Source organism: Furipterus horrens, unplaced genomic scaffold (assembly GCF_987537825.1).
Source record: "Furipterus horrens unplaced genomic scaffold, mFurHor1.1.pri manual_scaffold_4, whole genome shotgun sequence".
Taxonomy (NCBI): Eukaryota; Metazoa; Chordata; class Mammalia; order Chiroptera; family Furipteridae; genus Furipterus; species Furipterus horrens.
The window spans coordinates 62,122,192-62,142,111 of record NW_028327174.1 but is presented as its reverse complement, the minus strand read 5'-3'; the positions used below and the strand labels follow the sequence as shown (position 1 = coordinate 62,142,111).

The following is a 19,920-nucleotide window of genomic DNA, read 5'->3' as shown; positions in this document are numbered from 1 at the left end:
ATTTTTTTGGCTAAAATACTTGAAAAAGAAAAGAAAAAGGAAATACATTAGTATTTAACAATAAATATCATTAGGTACTAGAATTACAGCTATTTTCATTTTTCTTATTATTTTCCAATTCTTTATGACCTCTATATTATCCACTGGACAAAAAATCAAAACAAGGACTCACTTGTTTCAAAATATGAAGGTAATCATAACAAAATCCAATAATATTAGAAGAGATATCATCATCCTCATGAATTAGTAGCTGCAACATCAGCGCCACTTTCGTTTCAATAGCTTGTAGTGCCTCTTGAGCATTCTTGATATCCCCGCTCTTGATTAATTTAGTCCAGCTAACTATCAATGACTGTCCCATACCATTTACCAGTTTAGAAAATCTGGCAAGGAAGTCGACATCTTCTTCCTAAAAGGAATCAAGACAGTTCTCAATTTAAACCACCCACCTAAGAGTAAGAGGGAACACCTGAAACTTTATGAATCTTCTACCATTTTGGGAAATTTTCCGGTTTTAAAAGATTTTTATTTATTTATTTTTAGAGAGGGGGGAAGGGAGGAAGAAAGAGAGGGAGAGAAACATCAATGTGTTGTTGCCTCTCATGCACCCCCAACTGGGGACCTGGCCCACAACCCAGGCATGTGCCTGACTGGGAATTGAACCCACGACCCTTTGGTTCACAGGCCAGCACTCAATCCACTGAGCCACACCAGCCAGGGCTTGACTAGGAAATTTTTAGAATTTGAATTCTTCTAACATTATTATACACTAGTACTCCGCAAAGCAATCGTTTTTAGTGATTATAGTCCTGTAGACATTGCTGACTTAAAGAAGCTTAAAAACACAGATGAAATGTGTGGTTTTAGAACCTCCTCTCTAAACTACTAAACTTAGTAAATACACTCTAATAAAGTTTATGCTGTCATATTACAGTATATGTAACAATTTACAACAGTCCTTTCTGTTACCATTTAATTTGAGCCTTAACTATGCTGCAAAGAGATACTGCTGTTACAATTACCCACCTAAGGTCTTATCAGTGCTAGAGCCAGAACGCACACTTAGTTTTTTATTAATTGTCCTTATGATGCCATCCCATAGAAACAGATTTTTACTTTCACTATTTTATGTCTTTTACCACAGACTAAACAAGATAATTATTAGCAATATAAGAAAACAATATTACTTGTCAACAAGGAAAACACTAAAGCCGTGTTACTGACATATCAGTAATATAAAGATTTCTTAGTAATTCTTTATCTCTATCATAGGTAAAATTAGAATAAAATCCTTCAAATTGTGTATCTAAATTACTAATAACATCCAGAATTGTTGCGGTTAAATCCTAACAGCTCAAATGAGTAATGATTCAAAAGTATGAAAACATGGCATTTATAACTAAGTATAACTTTGGTCAAACTGCACTGTCATACAAATAGTATGAGCCCTTGCTACTTAAAGTATGGTTGTGGACCAGTGGTATATGCATCACCTGGGAGTTTGTTAGAAATGCACAACTGAAAGTACTATCCCAGATTTTCAAGTTTCAGAACTGGTACAATCCATTGTCTAAGGCAAATGCTATAGAAACAATATGGCTTTCAGGTTACAGTGTTTCATTATTATAATCTCAAGGAGAGTTTCCAACATTTAAAAAAAGAAAGTATATTTAAATTACTACCTATACTAGTTTGTTCTAACAATTTAAAAAATTTTATACATAAATTTACTGACCTGGTCAATGATGAAAAATCCAGCAGACTGTAATACTTGACACAAAGATTCTACTAGCTTCATTTTATCAACAGGATCCATTCCTTTATTTACAATTTCAAACAAACAGTCACATGCTTCTTCCCGTAGAACTTCTACTGACATATGACCTAGCAGCATATTTATAAACCTGGCAATGGAATAAAAAACTGTTAAAATGTTTTCAAATTCATGAGTCTCACATACTGTATTTTGCAGGTTTGTATTTTAAAACATACTTACCTATCATTAGCTATAAGGGATAAGTCTATCCAAGATACATAAGCCCCAACTACTTCAAGGCACTGACATGTCACTTCTGAATTAGTATACTGATAATTTTGTAGGATTTGGTACCATGATTCCACCAAGTTTGGAATGCACTGTTCCCTCATGGTATCTTTTATTAGAGTATTTCTACGTGCCTCCTAAAAACAAAACAAAACACCTTATATTCAGTCAAAGCAAACTACCTCACAAAATAATGTTTCACATAATAATAACTGCACACGGTAATTACCTTACCACTAAACTTCCAGACTTGTCAACATTTCCTATTTATCAGCTTTAAAATCATATCTGGCATATCTTTCTATTTCCTCCTTCCTTTCTATTCCTCAGTGCCAGACTTAAATCTCTCATTAAACACAAACTGTAAATAAGCATTACTTAAAAATCTTAGGCATAAGTTATTGCTCAACATAATACAAACATGATACTTAAAAGAAAACACCATTAACTTAAATGCACGATAACCTTTATGAACATTAGGCATACAATGAACTTAAAATTATTATATGCACTTGAATTAAGCTATTCCTTTTGTGTTCTTTAAGAATAAGGAGAAGGTTATATTGGGTAATGGGACACAAAAAGACTAAGATGATGGGTTATATGACTGAGAATACAGAAGAACTGAGCATTGATTCATAAGCAATGCTTCTTCCTCAGTCAACGGCCTTATAGCAGTAAATAGAGACCACGTTTCCCTCCAAATTCATAGGAGAAAATAAATTTGTGTGTTTCACCAGAGAAAGTGCTTAACCTACTTAAAAAAAAAATCTAAAGAAATACTCTAATTTCAACCTATACTTAGAGCGGGGGGAAGTTTAAGTTTTTTTGTAAAACAAAATTCAAAATGTTGAGTAAATCTATAATTATTCTTAAGAAAGTATGTCTCAAAAATAAAATTCATGACCCTTATATTGTGTCCATTATCACCTATACAATCTACATTAAAAACTAGAAATTAATGAAGTTACTTACCTCTGATGTATGCACCACATCACGATCCACCAATTCTGAATCAATAGCCATGAGGATTCGGAGGTACAGATCTACTCCCCTTGGATTTAGGTCCACTACTGAGAGAATGTCAAAAAAAAACTTGGGCCATTTAGTGAGATATTCTGTAACAAAAAGCAAGGCGAAGACTTGGGCTGCTTTATTTCTTATAAAGGTCTTCTCTGGTTGGGGACTCAGCATCTGACAATCAGAGAAACAGTCCATGAAATTCAATGTAAATTGAAAGGATTCACACACATTGTTTTCCTATTTAACATTAATAGGCAAAAACACATCAAACATCAACATGATCTAGATTAGCTGTGCAAAAAATATGCTTGAAAATCACCAAACTATTTAAGCAACTAAGCACATGGGGAACAATCAAATGAACAAAGGTGCTAATTATTACCTCTCATTTTTACACTTTTATTTTATATTTATTGATTATGCTATTACAGTTGTTCAAATTTTTCCTCCTTTGTCCTCTTCCTCCTGTATTCCCCTTCCCTCCAGCACCACCCCGCCTCAGTTCATGTCCATCGTTTGTGCATATAAGTTCTTTGGCTTCTCCCTTTCCTATACTATTGTTAACACTCCCTTGTTTATTTTGTTCCTACTGATTATGCTTCTTAATCCCTGCACCATTTTCCCCATTCCCCTCCTCCCCCTCCCAGCGATAATCCTCCAAATGATCTCCGTATCTATGATTCTGTTCCTGTTTTGGTTATTTCCTTAGTTTGTTTTTGTTTTTTAGATTTAGTTGTTAATAGTGGCAAATTTGTTGTCATTTTAATGTTCATAGTTTTGATCTTCTTTTCCTCAAATAAGTCCCTTTAACATTTCATGTAATAATAACTTGGTGATGATGAACTCTTTTAGCTTTACCTTTTCTGGGAAGTGTCTTATCTGCCCTTCCATTCTAAATGATAGCTTTGCTGGATAGAGTAATGTAGGTTGTAGGTCCTTGCTTTTCATTACTTTGAATACTTCTTGCCAGACCTTCTAGCTTGCAAAGTTTCTTTTGAGAAATCAGTGGGCAGTCCTGTAAAGGGAACTCCTTGCTGCTTATAAGATTCTCTCTTTATCTTTAATCTTTGGCATTTTAATTATGAGGTGTGTTGGTGTGGTCTTCTTTGGGTCCAACTTGTTTGGGACTCTCCGTGCTTCCTGGACTTGTATGTCTATTTCCTTCACCAAATTTGGGAAGTTTTCCCTCATTATTTTTTTCAAATAACTTTTTAATTTCTTGCTCTTCCTTTTCTCCTTCTGGCACCCCTATGATTTGGGTGTCCGTACGTTTCAAGTCATCCCAGAGGTTCCTTGGCTTCTCCTTGTTTTTTTCATTCTCGTTTCTTCTTTCTGTTCTGGCTGAATTTTATTTTTTCCTTTTGTTTCAAATCATTGATTTGAATCCTGCTTCCTTTCCCTCACTGTTGGTTCCTTGCATATACATATTTTTTATTTCACTTAGTGCATCCCTCATTTCTTCCTTTATTTTGTGGCCATGCTCAATGAATTCTCTGAGCATTCTGATTACCAGTGTTTTGAACTCTGCATCTGATAGGCTGGCCACCTCCATTTTGTTTAGTTCTTTTTCACAGGTTTTGCTCTGTTCTTTCATTTGGGCCTTGTTTCTTTGTCTCCTCAATTTGGCAGCCTTCTTGTGTTTGCTTCTGTGTATTAGGAAGAGCTGCTTTTACTCCCTGTCTTAGTAGCGTGGCCTATGTAGCAAAGGTACCTGTAAATTGTGTGCAGTGGAGCCTTAGATAATTGCCAGGGAACAGTAACCCACTCCACCACTTTGTGGGTCTGTGAGGGGAGGTGGTTGGAGAGGAGACAATGCTGCTGCCTGGCTCTGGAGGCCTCCCTGGCATTCGCCCCACTTCCAATTACCTCACCAAGCTCCCATATGTGATTGGCACCCTTCCAGTGCTGCTGTGGGGTCTGCATATGTTCTAAGCTCATGCATGCCCTTTAAGCAGTGAAAATCCAGCTGTTTATTCCGCTGCCCCAATCCTCACTGGTTTTTATAGCCAGAGGTAATGGGAGTTTATCTTCACGGTGCTGGAACCCTGGGCTGGGTGGTCTGGTCTGGGGCTGGGATTCCTCAGGCTGGAGGTATCCCTCCCCATTTTTATCCACCACACATGAATATGGGACCATCTGTTACGCCTCCATCTCCTCTCCGTGCCACTCTGCCTTTCCACCCATCTCTGCCCCCCCATCCATCTGGATGAATGTGGTTTCTTTAAATCCTTGGTTGTTGGACTTCCATACAGCTTGATTTTCTGACTGCTCTGGGTATTACTTGTTTTTGAGATCTGGTTGTAACTCTTTCTATGTCTGCATGAGGAGGCGAAGAGTGCATACCTATGCCTCAATCTTGACTGGAAGTCTCTCATTCTTACACTTTTAGAGAAAAGTTTCATGTGCAGAGTTTTACTGATTCCTATAATTTATCTAAGAAAAAACTCAGTTGTTTTCCTTCTAGCTACTTGCTCTTTATGGGACAGTAAAAATTCTAACTATACAACTGCTTTATATGTACATTAAGATTAGTTACAATTAATGAAAAAGAACATACTGTGAATAAAGAACTCTATTGGCTCCTCTGAAAAGGGGTCTTTGTGAAGAGGCTACTTAGGAGGGCTCACCTTTATTTTAAAAATTTTTTTTATCATTTGTTTTTCAATTATAGTTGACATTAAATTTTATATTAATTTCAGGTGTACAGCATAGTAGACATTTTTGTAATTTATAAAGTGATCGCCCCTCATAAGTCAAATACCCACCTGGCTCTATATGTTGTTACTACAATATTATTGACTATATTCCTTATGCTGTACTTTACACCCATATAGGAGGGGGCTCACCTTTAAGAATGAATGGAAAGTCGCTTTTGTCAAGTAAAAAAAAAATTATATTTTAAGACCAACAATTCCACAATGTGTTATGGAAAGCATAACAATTTCAGTTACTGAACAATTTAAAATTATTACTATGTTTCCATCTACCTATGATCTCAAAAGCTACACTTTCTAAAAAAGCTACAGGATCAAATGGAGGATAAATAATCAACATTTTTGAGGTAAAGCTGCAAACTCTTGCAAAAATAAAAATTTAAGTATCTAGTAATTTGAGGTACTGAAATTACAATTTTACCTGAGCCTGAAGCCAAGATATGAGCGTCTCCCTAATTAGTTGTTGTTGAACAGTAGTTAGTTCTGAATATCTGTTCAAATAGAGAAGAAAAATAATAAAAGCTATATTTGGTGTCTGCAGTTTAAAAAAATAAACACTTCTTATACACTGTAAAGGATAATTTTATAACACTCAATTATCTAAAATTCCCCCAAATAAACTGATAAAATCTCTCTCTCATCACTGCTTTAAGGAAAAGATAGGTATGGGAGCGGCAGAGAGGGTATCAATATTGATACTAGTTTGATGTGTGATTCAGTTTATGTGGAAAATATGGCAGCTACACAATTTTTCAAATGGAAATATGTCTATGTTCTGAGCTCTATGGATTACAGAATATATCAATAGACAAAGTAAGGGTCCTCTGAGCAGTGACTCACTGTTTTTACTTAATTAAGGCAGGGGTTTTGAGTACAAGTGCCCATGATGCCACTCAACTCTAACAGAGTTATCATAGAAAAACAGGCTGGGTGTTGCTAGATCTGCTGCTATTTTCAGAGAAGTTGGAAATCTGTTTTTTTCTCCCTGTTGAAATGGTTAGATTTGTATATGTAACCAACAAATTCAATCTTTTTAAAACTCTTTGGGACAAATCAAAATACATCTATAAACTGGATTTGACATACACTGTTAATTTATAATCTGTATTATGGTTTCCCTAAAAAGGGAAAAACTAATGAAAAAAAAAGGCCTCTCCCCACAAACCTCAAGAGTCAAACAGTGAGAAAAAGACTTACTTATATTTAACTTGATGTTCTAATACTTGAAAGCAGAAAAACTTTATGTGATCATCACTGAAAAAGAAAAATAAAGTTAGATAAGCAGAATATGAATTGAGAAAACAAATGAAAGATAAAATATTAATAAACAACATAGTTGAAAAGTTTCTCAAATTAGACTTTTGGCATGCTTTCTACTTACTGATCTCATTTATTACATTAATGCCTATTTGTTTAAAAAGCTAAGAGAACTTTAAATATTATATAATATTCAATATTTCCACTAAATCTGGGAAGCAGAACCACCAAACAAATTAAGATTCACCTTAAGTATAGTGCTTTACAAACTAAAGACACACCCCCCCCCCTAAATTCCAATGTTAGGATTCCTGGAAAACTCCTAAAGCACAGGAGTTAAAATGAGCCTAGGTGCCACAATGACAAATGGCAGAACTGCCAGAGACTGAGTTAAATCGGAGATAGTATCAAAGTCATACTTAAAATTCAACCCTAGACAGTTCTGCTGCAGCCAAACCCACAACAAGGGAGTGAACTGGACTGGCAGTCTAGCCTCAAAATACATACAGAAAACCAAGCTACAAATATACCGCTCTTATAAAAGGGGAGCAAAAATCAGTGTCCAACAATTAATCGACTTCCAACTGTCTTTTAAGAGGTGAGCCAGAGTTGCTGTGAGACAGCTAGTGAATGCTTATATACTTTAAATTAAAATTTATGACTACCTCCTTTACCAACTTTTTAGAAAACCTACTATCATTCACATCATGAAGAAAATAAGGAAATGTTTACTATATTCTAGTTGCGATCTACTGTTAGGTACATGGCATAAGGCAAAGGATAGTTTTACTGAAAAGTCAATCTTGGAATGGCCAAATTACAGGGTTACTTTTTTTTCTCTCTCATTTCTACCCTGAGTGGTTTCCCAAAACACAAGTCACAAAATGTTTAAATGAAAACATTTTCCAAATACAGGAAAGTTTAACAGTCCCATCAAGTTCACATAAATTTAAATTCTAAGAGTCATGCAAATTTTGTTTTAATTACCTGTATGTCCTCTGGGCTAAAGCTTCTGCACACACCTGCCAGGCATCTGGGGAGATCTTTAACTGCTCAAAATAGGCCAGGGCCTATAAGAATTCAAAGCAAAAATGTATTTGGAATGTCAATCTCAATGCCCTGTCAACAGTAAGCAAATATTCTGTGAGTCACAAACCTATAACAAATCAGTGAATCTAAAGAAAAATAGCTAAAACATTGAATTTGGGCTTCTGAATATATACCACTTAACGACCGTTTTAGAAAAATGGTTAAATGAAAAATAAATCCATCAGTTAAGATACTCAAATCTGTTTCCTTATAGCCCAGGAGACAACACAAAAACGCCCTTCAGACCTCACTGAATTATTGTCAAAAGCAATTAAAAATGCTATATAAAAGGTATTTTTCCTATTTAATAGCATATATGCTATTAAAGAGGCGATTATAAAAGACAAAACATACTCTATATGCCATTTGGTCTACAATTAAACAAAGAAGGACTGTTTCAATTCAACTATATCAAGTGAGTTCCCTAAAATGTGAGATTAAAATCAGAGTAAAAGCATATGATATAAATTTGAGCAAGTACTCAAATAATTGAAAAGGTCAAAGATTTAGGAAACGTTTTTCTCATACCTCTATTCATGAATTCAGGGCCTTCCTTGTTCTAAGAGCAAGTGTACTCTAGAATGAATGTAGCACCAAGTCTGTAAGTTCTCTATCAGACCAGCTGGGAAAATAAGGAGTGACTTCTGATACTTATTTCCATATGCATATTGCAAATGGCATCAATGACAGATGCAGGTTTCACATGTGACAATGGGTGAATAATAATCTCTACAACTTGTGAAAAGTATCATAAACATAAACAACCAAGAAATTTACACATAAACTAGAAACACTGCTAGATGATTTTAAAACAATTACATACTGATACTAACCTTGAGACGAAGAAAAAGGGATATTAAGCATTAGTAGAACCTAATCTCAATTAGCTGATATACTGATTTATTTTTGTTAATTGAATTTATTGGGGTGACATTAGTTAATAAAATTATATAGACTTCAAGTGTACAATTCTATAGTCAATCATTGCAATTAGTCAATATTTTTTTAAATGTGGTTTGTGCCCTATTAGTGATAAATTTTATTAGTCTGAAATAACAAAAGACAAAACATCAGCGTGCACTGCACTGAGCAAGGATAACTTATTATTTTGCATAACTTGTTTTAGTTATAAATGTGTATATGTGTTTATTTATATATGTTTACTTATATACATATGTACTAGGTCAAGATGTGAAATTATTTTTCCCTTTGGATTAGTTTAAAAAATAAAGCAAAAACCCCGCTTTTTTAGGTGCTAGTTTCCTATATTATGCAATTATATAAATGAGGGAACGGGTATTCTATGTGTTCTCAGTGGCTGCTCCCACTGGCAGAGAACCAAGATAAATGGAAGTGTGGAAATGGAGATCACCAAATACTATCTAAAGGATAAATAATAACTATATTTAGAAAATAAAAATAAAGAAATCCAAGCAGCTACAAAAGAATATAGTTCAATTGTTGTGTAACAATATTTCATGAAACCTAGGGTTTCTTTTAGCACTATTCTGAGGGCCAGGGCAAGTGAAAAGGTGGAAGTCAATCATGTATGTTGCATTAATTCCTAATATTTCACTTACCAAAAGAAGGAGGGTGGGGAATTCAGCTGCTAGAATTGTCATTAACACACTATATTCTTTAAATAATAGAAAGTCTTCACAAGAAAAACTGATTCAACAGCTAGAAAGTTTGCAGTGTTTAACAAGTCTTTGCACTCTAAGTGCATGTTACAAGTATTAAACAATTTTTTTTCTGGCAATGATGAACAAGTCAAAGCTTTTATCACACTGTTCTTCTACCTCATACTTTCTTTTTACTGGTCTACTGTCTCTAAGTGGCAACAGAGTCAGTTCAGCTACTTTTACTTTTACTGCCCATGTAAAAAACAGAGAACTATAACTGAGAATGTGAGTTGGCGGTCATTTATCTTACTCCCAAGCTGAATTAAGTTCCTACTACTGAACTCCAACATCAGGACTATCAGAACTCATTTTTCCTCAAGATTCCTTCTTTTTTGTCCTAATTGTCACTCAGGCTGGCTTAATGAGACATCAAATCAAATCTGGACCAAATATGCCTATGACTGACAGAATCTCTTTTTATTGGTGAAAAGCTAACTTCTGTATTAAAAACACTAACAATTTATTGGTTTTAGTTTTCTCAAAAGAAAATCATGGCACATTAAAAAAAAGTCAGATGATGAATTTAAAAAAATTTTTCCAAAAAGGAACATAAAAAAATAACAGAGAAGGCTAATAATTGATTACTATAAGGCTTTTAGTTATAATAACCATGCAAATACCAAGCCAGAATAAACGTAAAGACCTAGGATGCTTCAAATGCGACTAAGGGTTTAATGCTGGGTAGCTGAAACTCGACTCCTATAAAAAGAAATATTTGTCTACATACAGAAGACTTGGACTTTTAATGTCTTTTGATGTCCTAGCCAGCTGGACAGGTATGTTACAATTGGCTAGATATTTAATTCTCAGTTCCTGTTCTTTTCTTCTATCTATAAGGCTGCTCATTTATTTAACAGCAGAGGCACGGACATGGTGTTATGTTAAAAAGTTACCTGAAATATTTTTTTATTATTTTAAAACTTTTCTGCTTAAAAGCATGACAAAAAGTGCTATAGCATCCAGTAAGACTATTAACTTCATTTAGTTCATTTATAAAATATATCATTTGCTATGAGAAGTAGAAAGACGAAAACAACTCTCTTTCCATTCATCCTATACTTCAAACTGCCCTCACCTCTTTAAATATTTAATTATAGGCTTGTTCTTCAGATTCTTCTTTTATTATCCAGCTATACTCATAATTACAGGTGTAGACTACATTATGTTTAATAGTTTACATTTACCCAAATATCCCAGCACTTCATACTGGATTCCTTACCGTGTGATTACTCTAAGTAACCTAAGACATGGCATATCATAACTACTTATTTACATGTCTGCCTGGACTAAATAACAAGGATGTTAAATATCACTAATGCGAGGGTTAATCAACTTGTATACACCAAGCCATGCAATAGGAAAATAAAATATGTATGCCTGCTACTATGGAAAGTCCCTTGAACAATCCTTTGTATTACAACTTTTAAATAATTATCAGTAATGATTGATGTGACATAAACACCTAACTTCAATCACGTGAAATTTTAATACTTTTGTTGAGCCAAGTAAACAGAAAATAAATCACAACCCTCACTGTTTTGTATTCAGAATATAGTCATATACCTCAAATTTGATTATCTCTATCCATTTCTATACTAATTAAACCTTTATCATGAGATGTATTTTGTATTCAAGTCCTCTAATCCAAATCTGTGGTAACATGCTTTAAGAAATTAAGCAAACTTAACATACCCTTTGTCTGAAGTCTGAATCAGCATTTGGATTTAGTCCTAAAAGAGCCTGTTCATCCATCCCTGTTGCTATAGTGGGAGTTTTCTGATTCCAACAGACGTGCCCTCGGATCCCACAGAAGAATCCACAAACATCTGGACACAAAGAAGTGGAAAGAAAACAGTATTTGATAAACAAAACAGATGCTTATCCAGAATACCATAACAAGTAGATAACATTATGCAAAGTTTAAGTGTTAAAAAAAACTTATTTTGAGCCCTGACCAAAGTGGCTCAGTTGGTTGGGCGTCATCACACAAAGCAAAAGGTTGCGGGTTCAATTCCCAGTCAGTGCACATGCCTGGGGTGTGGGTTCAGTCACTGTCAGGGTGCATATGAGAGGAAATGATTGATGTTTCTCTCTCTTTCTTTCTCCCTCCCTTCCCTTCTCTCTCTCTAAAAACAAAAATTATTTTGAAACTATCCAAATTACAACTAAAGGAGCCTGAAGTCTCAAAAATGAGACTAATTATTCCACAAATGTGTAATTTCTAAACATCTAAGTATGCCATTAACGTCCTCAAATTTTCTTATTTTTCTAGACCATCAAAAGTATAGAAAGCAATCATTTTCTACTTTAAATAGAAGCATCTAATTTATGCAATATTGTTATGTACTGTATCCAGTATACTTAAAAATGCAATTGTGTAACTGTATTTTAAAAAATGACAAATTTAGGTTTTATTATGTTAATTACAGTAATTGCCTACTTCCATATATCAATATCACAAACTTCAAAAATAAAATTAGAATTCCTGGCTAAGCAGTGATGAGTTCAATATCCTTAATGGAGGGTCTAAAAGTACTTCAAGAGAAGTCAAATGGAAAGAGGAAGAAATAGGAGAGTGAAAAATTAGTTAATTTAGCTTTTGAACAATGGACTAGCTGGCTTTTACAGATCGCTGCTCTTGCCAGCCAATTCTAGAAATGTATTTCAAAAAGCATTTTTTAATAATAGCTATAAAAATTGACAACCTTACTACTTGTTTTAGAATATATATATTTAATTCTCTGGAGAGTAAGGCACTTTTTCACAATGCAGTGTCTTAACATTCTCAAATAAGAACATGATAAACCCTAAAGACAACTTGATTTTTGACAGAATGCATATTTGTTTGAGGAAGCAAGGAAAAAACTCTAAATAATGTGAAAATCACATGCTTTCTCTCAAAGCCTATCAGACAGGAAGACCAGACCTTACTACTTCCATTTAAAAGGCTGTGGGTCTTTTTTTTTTTTTTTTTTTTTTTTTTTTTTTTGCTTTCTTTTACCATAACAGAAGACCAGAGCCTAAAGAGGCCAGGAGACTAAGGAGTGGGCAATGGAGGCAGTCATTTGAAATGGTGAGGCCAAGATCAGATCCAGGTTAGCGGACCCCCTACTACAATGTACTATTCTCTCTTCCCCTGGGCCTGCCCAAAATCAAATGGTAGATCAGGATATATGCTGAGAGCCCTGAAGAAGAAAGCAGACTACAGCAAGGCAGTGTAGCTCCTCACTGCCCTCAAGATTAAGATCCAAACACTTGTGAATAACTCCTCATCAATCTGCACCCCCACCCCACAAGGCCAGTGGTATTCTGCCTTTCATCTTTGCACAAACTGCTCATCTTGTTATGTGGTTAACGTGTGCCTGTCCTTCAGAATTCAGCTTAGAAGTCACCTTTGTCAAGATTTCTTTGACCCCTATTGTCTAACTCTGCCAAACTGGATTAGGTGCCCCTCCTAAGTGCTGATAGTCATTGCCTGTTTACTAGTTTGCTCTCATTATTCTTAAAGGGCAGGACTGACTGTCTTGAATACTCATCCCTATGTCCCTAGGGCACAACAGAACATAGGTTTTGTATTTGGAAAAACCTGAATTTGTAGTCCAATCTTGTCATTTTCAAACTGGGGCCACGTGAATATGAGAGAGAGCCTTCTCTACAAAAATAGGAAAAAGTGCATCTGCCTCATAAAGTTGTAAAGACTTCAATGAACAAAGGTATGTAAAGCCCGCCGAGCACATAGTTAGGTCCTCAATAGGTTTTTTTCACAATTCAGAAGTAGGCATATGGGGGATGGGAACTGCTTGGAGCAGTCTAGATTTATCATATTATAGTAAAACTGGCATTTTAAACAGAGTGGAAAACACAAAGTTATATTCACCCACCTCACACCCCCCGCCAAAAATGACACGAAAATTTGATGTCAATTCCCCTGAAAAATGAACACACAAATATCAAAGACAAACTGAGTTTCTATAAATCCCAGCTTGAGAAGTCCTATAAAAGATTCCTTGAATTTGATATGGATTTAAGGAAAACTTCTCAAGCCTGGTCAAGTCCCTTTCAGCAGCAAGCGGTCCTAAGATAAAACATGGCAAACAGAACTACCTAAGGAAACATGAACTTGTTACAGTTGTCAGTACACAAAGAATCCTTCAGAGATGGACCTAGATAATAATCAATATGCAAACACCTTAAAAGCTACAACCTGTTTGAAAATGTGACAATTTTCCCCGTAAAAGGTTGTGCTCAACACAAATTCTAACATGGCACACACAGCCTTGCAGGCTTAAACATTTGTTACAATGTAATAAACACCTCAATTACACATCTAGCAAATGTTATGGAGAAATGTGAGCAACGCAGTTAAAATACTAAGCCCTAACTTATCCTCTATAGCCATTTTATCAAGAATCAAACAATTTGGAAAAGTCCCTCCACGCCTACTGAAGACTGTTCAAAGACCAACAATGAAGCTTTTCAACTTTAACACCACGCTGACAAGTCACTTTAGTAAAATGTAACCTCCTCCAGTAAAAACTAATTAGCACTTTCAAAAGTATTTCTTTTTCTTCTGGTTACAGGAAACATCACTCCTGCAGAATTGTGACGAAGGGTCGAGAACAAATGGCGTGTCCCTGCTGGCAAATTACTATACAGAAAAAACTTTTTTTGGGGGGGGGGGGGTCCGGGTTGGGGGGGGGGGCGATCAAGTTTAAGTCACCTGCAGGCGAGACACGATATAACTATTACAAATGGGCTTGGTTATGTTTATTAAATAGGGGTTATTATTAATGCAGACCCTCCTTGGCCGGCCTTGTACCCTTCTTTTCCCCAGATCCTCTCCTAAAGGAAGCCTCGTGGCAATTCGGGTGATGAAACACCCGGCAACGGGCGGCCACGCACTCGGGACGCGCTCCGCGGCGACCACAGCTAGTATCCACCCCCACCCAACCTGCCCAGCCTCCGGGCGCGCCGCCATGGAGGGCCCCCGGCCCGCACCCCTCCCCAGCGTGGGGGGGCCCCCTGGGCCAGTCTTTCTAGTCAACTTCCATGCAGCCTCGCGCGGACCGAGCCGGGTCCCGGTCCCTCCACCCCAGGTCCCAGTCCCTCCGCCCTGTAGCCCCAAGTCACCTTCCCTATCACTCCATCCCGTCTCCCCGCTTGTACTCCCGAGGACCGGTCAGCAAAACGGAGCAATGCCGCACGCAGGGTGCGGGGAGAACGGCCCTCGTCCTTGCCGTCGTTCTCCGCCACGGCCGCGGCGCTAACGCCGGAGCTGACCCGGGCCAGGCGCCTCTTGCCACTGCGCGTCCCCTGTCGCCTTCTCTTGCGTGGCACCGGGCAGCAAGCTAGCAAAAGCAGGCGGGTGGGGTCGGTGCCCCAGGAAGGGAAAACGTGCGAGGGCCCAGCCAACGCCGCCGCCGCTGAGTCAGCGCAAAGCGCGTTCTCCGCCTCGGTGCCGCGCGGGCCAGGGCCAGCAGCCTCCTGGAGGGCGGACCGCAGCCCGCGGGCCGGGGCCGGGGTGGCCGGGAGCCTACAACTCCCAGCATGCAACGTGAAGGCGCTGCTTCCGGACAGTGGATCGCACACGCGCTCCCGGGCGCTGGCCCGCAGGCGTCGTCGCCAGAGCCTGTAGTGCATGCTGGGATGGGGCATCCGGTCTGAGTCCTTGGGTGGGTGGGTGGCTGTGGGGCATGCGGGTTCCCGTTCTTTATGCACCAGTTCAAACCACGGGTGGAGTTCGTCAAGGGGGTGCGGTAAAGGAGGGTTCGTCAGATAGTTGGTAGGTCAGAGTACAGATTCTGTTGACTGGTCCGCTCCACGTGAGTCAGCTAATAGTTTTTTCACGTCCCACATGTTACTCCGATGAGTGCTGAAAAATTTAAATTTCACTTTAAACATAATAATGATGGGGGACTCAAAGGTTGGAAAATTTTTAGTTCCAGGTAATAGCTATTAAGCTTAGTAATCAATGTACGTAAAAAGCTATTGTTTTGAAACAAGGAATGAACCACCTTGACTCCAGGAGACCATAAGCAGTTCCACCTTTGTGCCTCAGGAGGACTGCAAGCAAGATGGCCCAATCAAGGTGGTCTGAGCGGTTGGTTGTATTCCAGGGTGAGAGCACAACCCACGACCGCCCAGGCCACAGATGAAAGAATGCTGCAGCTTTTATCTGGTTAAGGTTTCCCCTGAATTCCAAACCCCTTCCCTACACTTTTCCTCTCCTTATAAAAAGGGTTGGTTTAAAAATGGAATTTGAAAAGATCTGTTAGGGTACAAACCTGCCGTCTTCTCAGATCGCAGAGCATCTGAATAAAGCATCCATAAAGATTCAATCCCTGCCTATGCTTATTGGATCTGGTAGATGAAAGGCGGCATGAACACTGGCTTTTCTAGTACCAATAATATTTGTCATTCATGAAAAAGAGCATTCTTAGGAAGTCTTACTTATAGGTTCCTTCTATGGTACAGTTACTTCACTTATTTTTTACTGATTTATTAATTTATTATTAATGCATCGAGGCAATACAGGCTTAGGCTGCATATGTATGAATCCCAGCTCCCTTTCACTAGTTGACCTCAGTTTCAGGTGTGTTACATAATCTGTACTTTAGTCTACTCATCCGTAAAGTGGGGATAGTTCAAGTACTGACCTCAATGGGTTGTTGTGAGAAGATTGAGTCAATACAGGTTTGGCACACAGTAAGTTTGATATTTAGGTTTCACTATTGATTATTCAATATGTGCTGAATACAGACTAGCTTGCAGTCACTGGGACTACATTGAAGAACAAACAAAACTTGGGAAGGGGGAATGGAAAGAGACATAGAATAAAATTAATGTAACAACCCTGGCCAGTTCGGCTCAGTTGGAACCTCTAATGTAATAGCCCTTGCTGGTCTGGCTTGGTTGGAGGAGTGTCTTCCCCAACACCAAAGGATCACCAGTTCCATTCCAGGTCAGGCCACATGCTTAGGTTGCAGGTTCCTTTCCTTCTCAGACTGGGTGCGTGGGAGAGTAATAATTTAACAGCTACATTTTAGTGACCCATCATGTGCAAGACACTGCATGAGGAATTTCATATATAAAGTATCTTGAATTGCTTTTTCATCAGTAATTTACTTGTTCAGAATGTCAGGCTAGGATTTCTGTCCCAATTTCAGTGTATCCCCAGAGCCTAGTACAGTGCCAGCCTGTAGTTACAACTCAATAAGTGAATATTTGCATATATTCTTACATTAGTCATGTGAGTCAACTATGGACTATGGAGGCCCAATTCTGTTTTGAGTAGCTCCAAAGTCTTTAATTTGGTCAATATATTGTATTGCCTCATCTTAAAGAACATCAAAATACAGTGTATTGTATCGTTGCTGTCTTGACTTGCCCTTTATATTTATAAATTCATTTTGTGGATACTTCATATGTTAAATATCATATAATGTTTATTTAAAACATCTAATATTTACAGCTTATCTGCAGTTTCTCTAGTAACATTGAACCTTTATGGTAGCTCAAATAGCTAGGATTATAAAAATGTTTTTCAATTTCATAAATTCACATTATTACAGAACAAAAAAGGAAGCACTTCAAATCCAACTTAAGAGGACCTGAAAGGTATACTAACCTTGACCATTCCATATTCTGGTTACCCTGTCCATGAAGAGCAGTTTCTAATCTCAGACTAATATAAAATGTCAGGTATTAAAATGTTGACAAATAACACTGTCATTTTAACTTATATATGCTTACATATGGCAATATTTTATGTATTGTAAACATTCTTGAGCATTTATTTTGTGCCAGAAAACAGTTCTAAGTGTTCAGACATTAATCCTCACAACTCTATGAGGTAGGTATTATCATTATCCCCACTTTATAGAACAGGAAACTGAAGTGCATAAAAGTCAGGTAGCTGAGCTGAGTCCCCTTTCTTATAACAATGAAATTTTGTTCTTGACCCATGTCTTCCCTTTGTTTCAGTTCCCAGAGTATTTGAAACTGTTGATAGATAACATTTATATATTTCATTGTGGTCTACAATATGTCATCAGATATCTTTTCTAATTTATTCCTCTTAACCTTGTAGGGATGTAGCAGGCATCATCATCATGATCATTTTAAATTTATAGATAAGGAAATCAAGGTGGATCTATTTTAAGTAACTTAAGTCACATAGCCAGTAAATGGTGGGCTAGAACCCTAGACTCTTGATTCTAAACGTAAATGAAAAATAACTTTAGACTGTAATAAAGAATAAAGAGCATTTATTTGAGCAAAAGGAGCTGTAGCCCTGGAGACACAGATTCAAGGAATAACCTAAGCTGTGCTCTGCTGAGACAAAGGGGGAGGCTGCCTTTTATAGAGGAAGTTTCCATTCAGGTTCCCAACTAGGTCTATATTATTGGGTACCTCATTTAGGTACCCAAATTAGTACAATTCTGATTGGTCCAAATTGCACAGTCCTGATTGGTCAGCAATAAGTGTCCTGCTTGGTTGTTACGGGGTAGTCTGATTGAGGGGGCAGGTCATAGTCCACTGGTTGAAAAACAAAGCAAGCAACTCCCTCATAATTGTTGATTTAACCTGTGCAAATGAACAGATAGCCTTAAGTTCAAACTGACATTCTTCCTAGTATAGAGAGTATGTGAGAAACCCCTGTCAGCAAATGGCCACTAAGCTCTTCTCATTTATAAAATTTGGGCCCTCAGTTGAGGATGGGGAGTACATCTCAGAAGATAATTCCTTCTCACAGTTCATATCAAATGAATCTTCTCCGGATCCACTATCCTCCTTGAAATTCTCTTTTCTCTTCTGATCCTATGCTACCCTCAAGCTCCTTTGGTTTTGACTACTCTCTCTTCTTCACTGCATTCCTACTTTTGCTCTCTTTAACATGTCTTCCCCATAGCCATGTAGGGGAAACACATTTGTTACCCCAAAATATGTCTCTGTAATAAGGATTATTTTTAAGAAACAGCAAACACTGGAGATGCTCTGAAAACAAATGCAAAGTTACCCTTTGTAAAGGACATATACATTTATGAGGGAAATCTCCATTTGTAAGGGTGTGCCTGGTTATCCAGAAAAGAATCTTAGTTCAAACTTAAATTTACTTAATAATAACTTAAATGTAAATGTAAATAATAATCTAAAAGGGTACAGCCCTTTAGACGCAGGTTATAACCTTTATTAGAGAGTAAGTACACACACAAAAAATCACAGTTGGCCTAAAAGCAGCCACCAATAAAGAAAGCGTTCAAGCTCAACAAAATTATCTTAATCCCAAGAACACCAATTAACTCCTAATATAAAACTGGATTATTCCATTGTAACATGGAAGAAATAATGTTAATATGAGTAAAAAGAACAACTTCTTCCCAGCACAAGTGCATATCAGAACAGATAACCACTGGTAGTTAACAAAAAATAAACCCAACCAAACAGGTTGTTTATCCGGTAACTGGTTAACCCAACACAGGCATGCAATTAAGGAAAGATTAAAAAGAGTAAAAGGAAGTCAGCAGACACGAACCCCACCTGTTTACCAAAAACATCTCTAGCATAACCAGGATTAGAGGCACTGCCTGCCCAGTGACATCCATTCAATGGCCACAATATCCTGACCATGCAAAGGTAGCATAATCACTTGCTCTCTAAATAAGGACTTGTATGAATGGCCACATGAGGGTTCAACTATCTCTTACTGTCAATCAGTGAAATTGACCTCCCTGTGAAGAGGTGGGGATAACCCAGTAAGAGAAGAACCTATGGAGCTTTAATTAATCATCCTAAGAGGAACTACTAATCATCAAAAGAAATAAAATAACCACCTATAGGGTGACAATTTAGGTTGGGGTGACATCGTAGCACAAATCAACCTCTGAGTGACTATAAACTTAGACTTACCAAAGCAACCTTATCACTTATTGATCCAAAATTTTTGATCAATGGAACAAGTTACCCTAGGGATAGCAGTGCAATCCTATTTAAGAGTTGCTATCAACAACAGGGTTTAAGACCTTGCTATTGGATCAGGACATCCCAATGGTGCAGCCGCTATTAATGGTTCACTTATTCAATGATTAAAGTCCTACATGATCTGAGTTCC

General features: G+C 37.4%; 2 protein-coding genes across 3 annotated transcripts in view; one reads left to right on the top strand and one right to left on the bottom strand.

Moving 5' to 3' along the window:
- The window catches only part of XPOT (exportin for tRNA), a 41,787-nt gene extending 26,461 nt beyond the window's left edge, over positions 1–15,326 (bottom strand). Inside the window, exons 1-9 of one of the 2 annotated variants that reach the window (XM_090273551.1) lie at positions 14,940–15,326; positions 11,502–11,635; positions 8,026–8,108; positions 6,979–7,035; positions 6,203–6,272; positions 3,020–3,238; positions 1,997–2,181; positions 1,736–1,904; positions 173–409 (exon numbers count right to left, since the gene is read on the bottom strand). In XM_090273551.1, the coding sequence (XP_090129677.1) occupies positions 173–409; positions 1,736–1,904; positions 1,997–2,181; positions 3,020–3,238; positions 6,203–6,272; positions 6,979–7,035; positions 8,026–8,108; positions 11,502–11,561 (1,080 nt within the window). In that variant the 5' untranslated portion in view covers positions 11,562–11,635; positions 14,940–15,326. Of the gene's footprint in view, positions 1–172; positions 410–1,735; positions 1,905–1,996; positions 2,182–3,019; positions 3,239–6,202; positions 6,273–6,978; positions 7,039–8,025; positions 8,109–11,501; positions 11,636–14,939 lie in introns of those variants that run through there. The other variant, XM_090273552.1, reaches the window with a different exon arrangement.
- Positions 15,327–15,502: 176 nt separating this feature from the next.
- Positions 15,503–19,920, top strand: part of CUNH12orf56 (chromosome unknown C12orf56 homolog) — a 102,051-nt gene continuing 97,633 nt past the window's right edge. Inside the window, 1 exon segment of the mRNA XM_090275146.1 lies at positions 15,503–15,565. Within this exon segment, the coding sequence (XP_090131272.1) occupies positions 15,503–15,565 (63 nt within the window).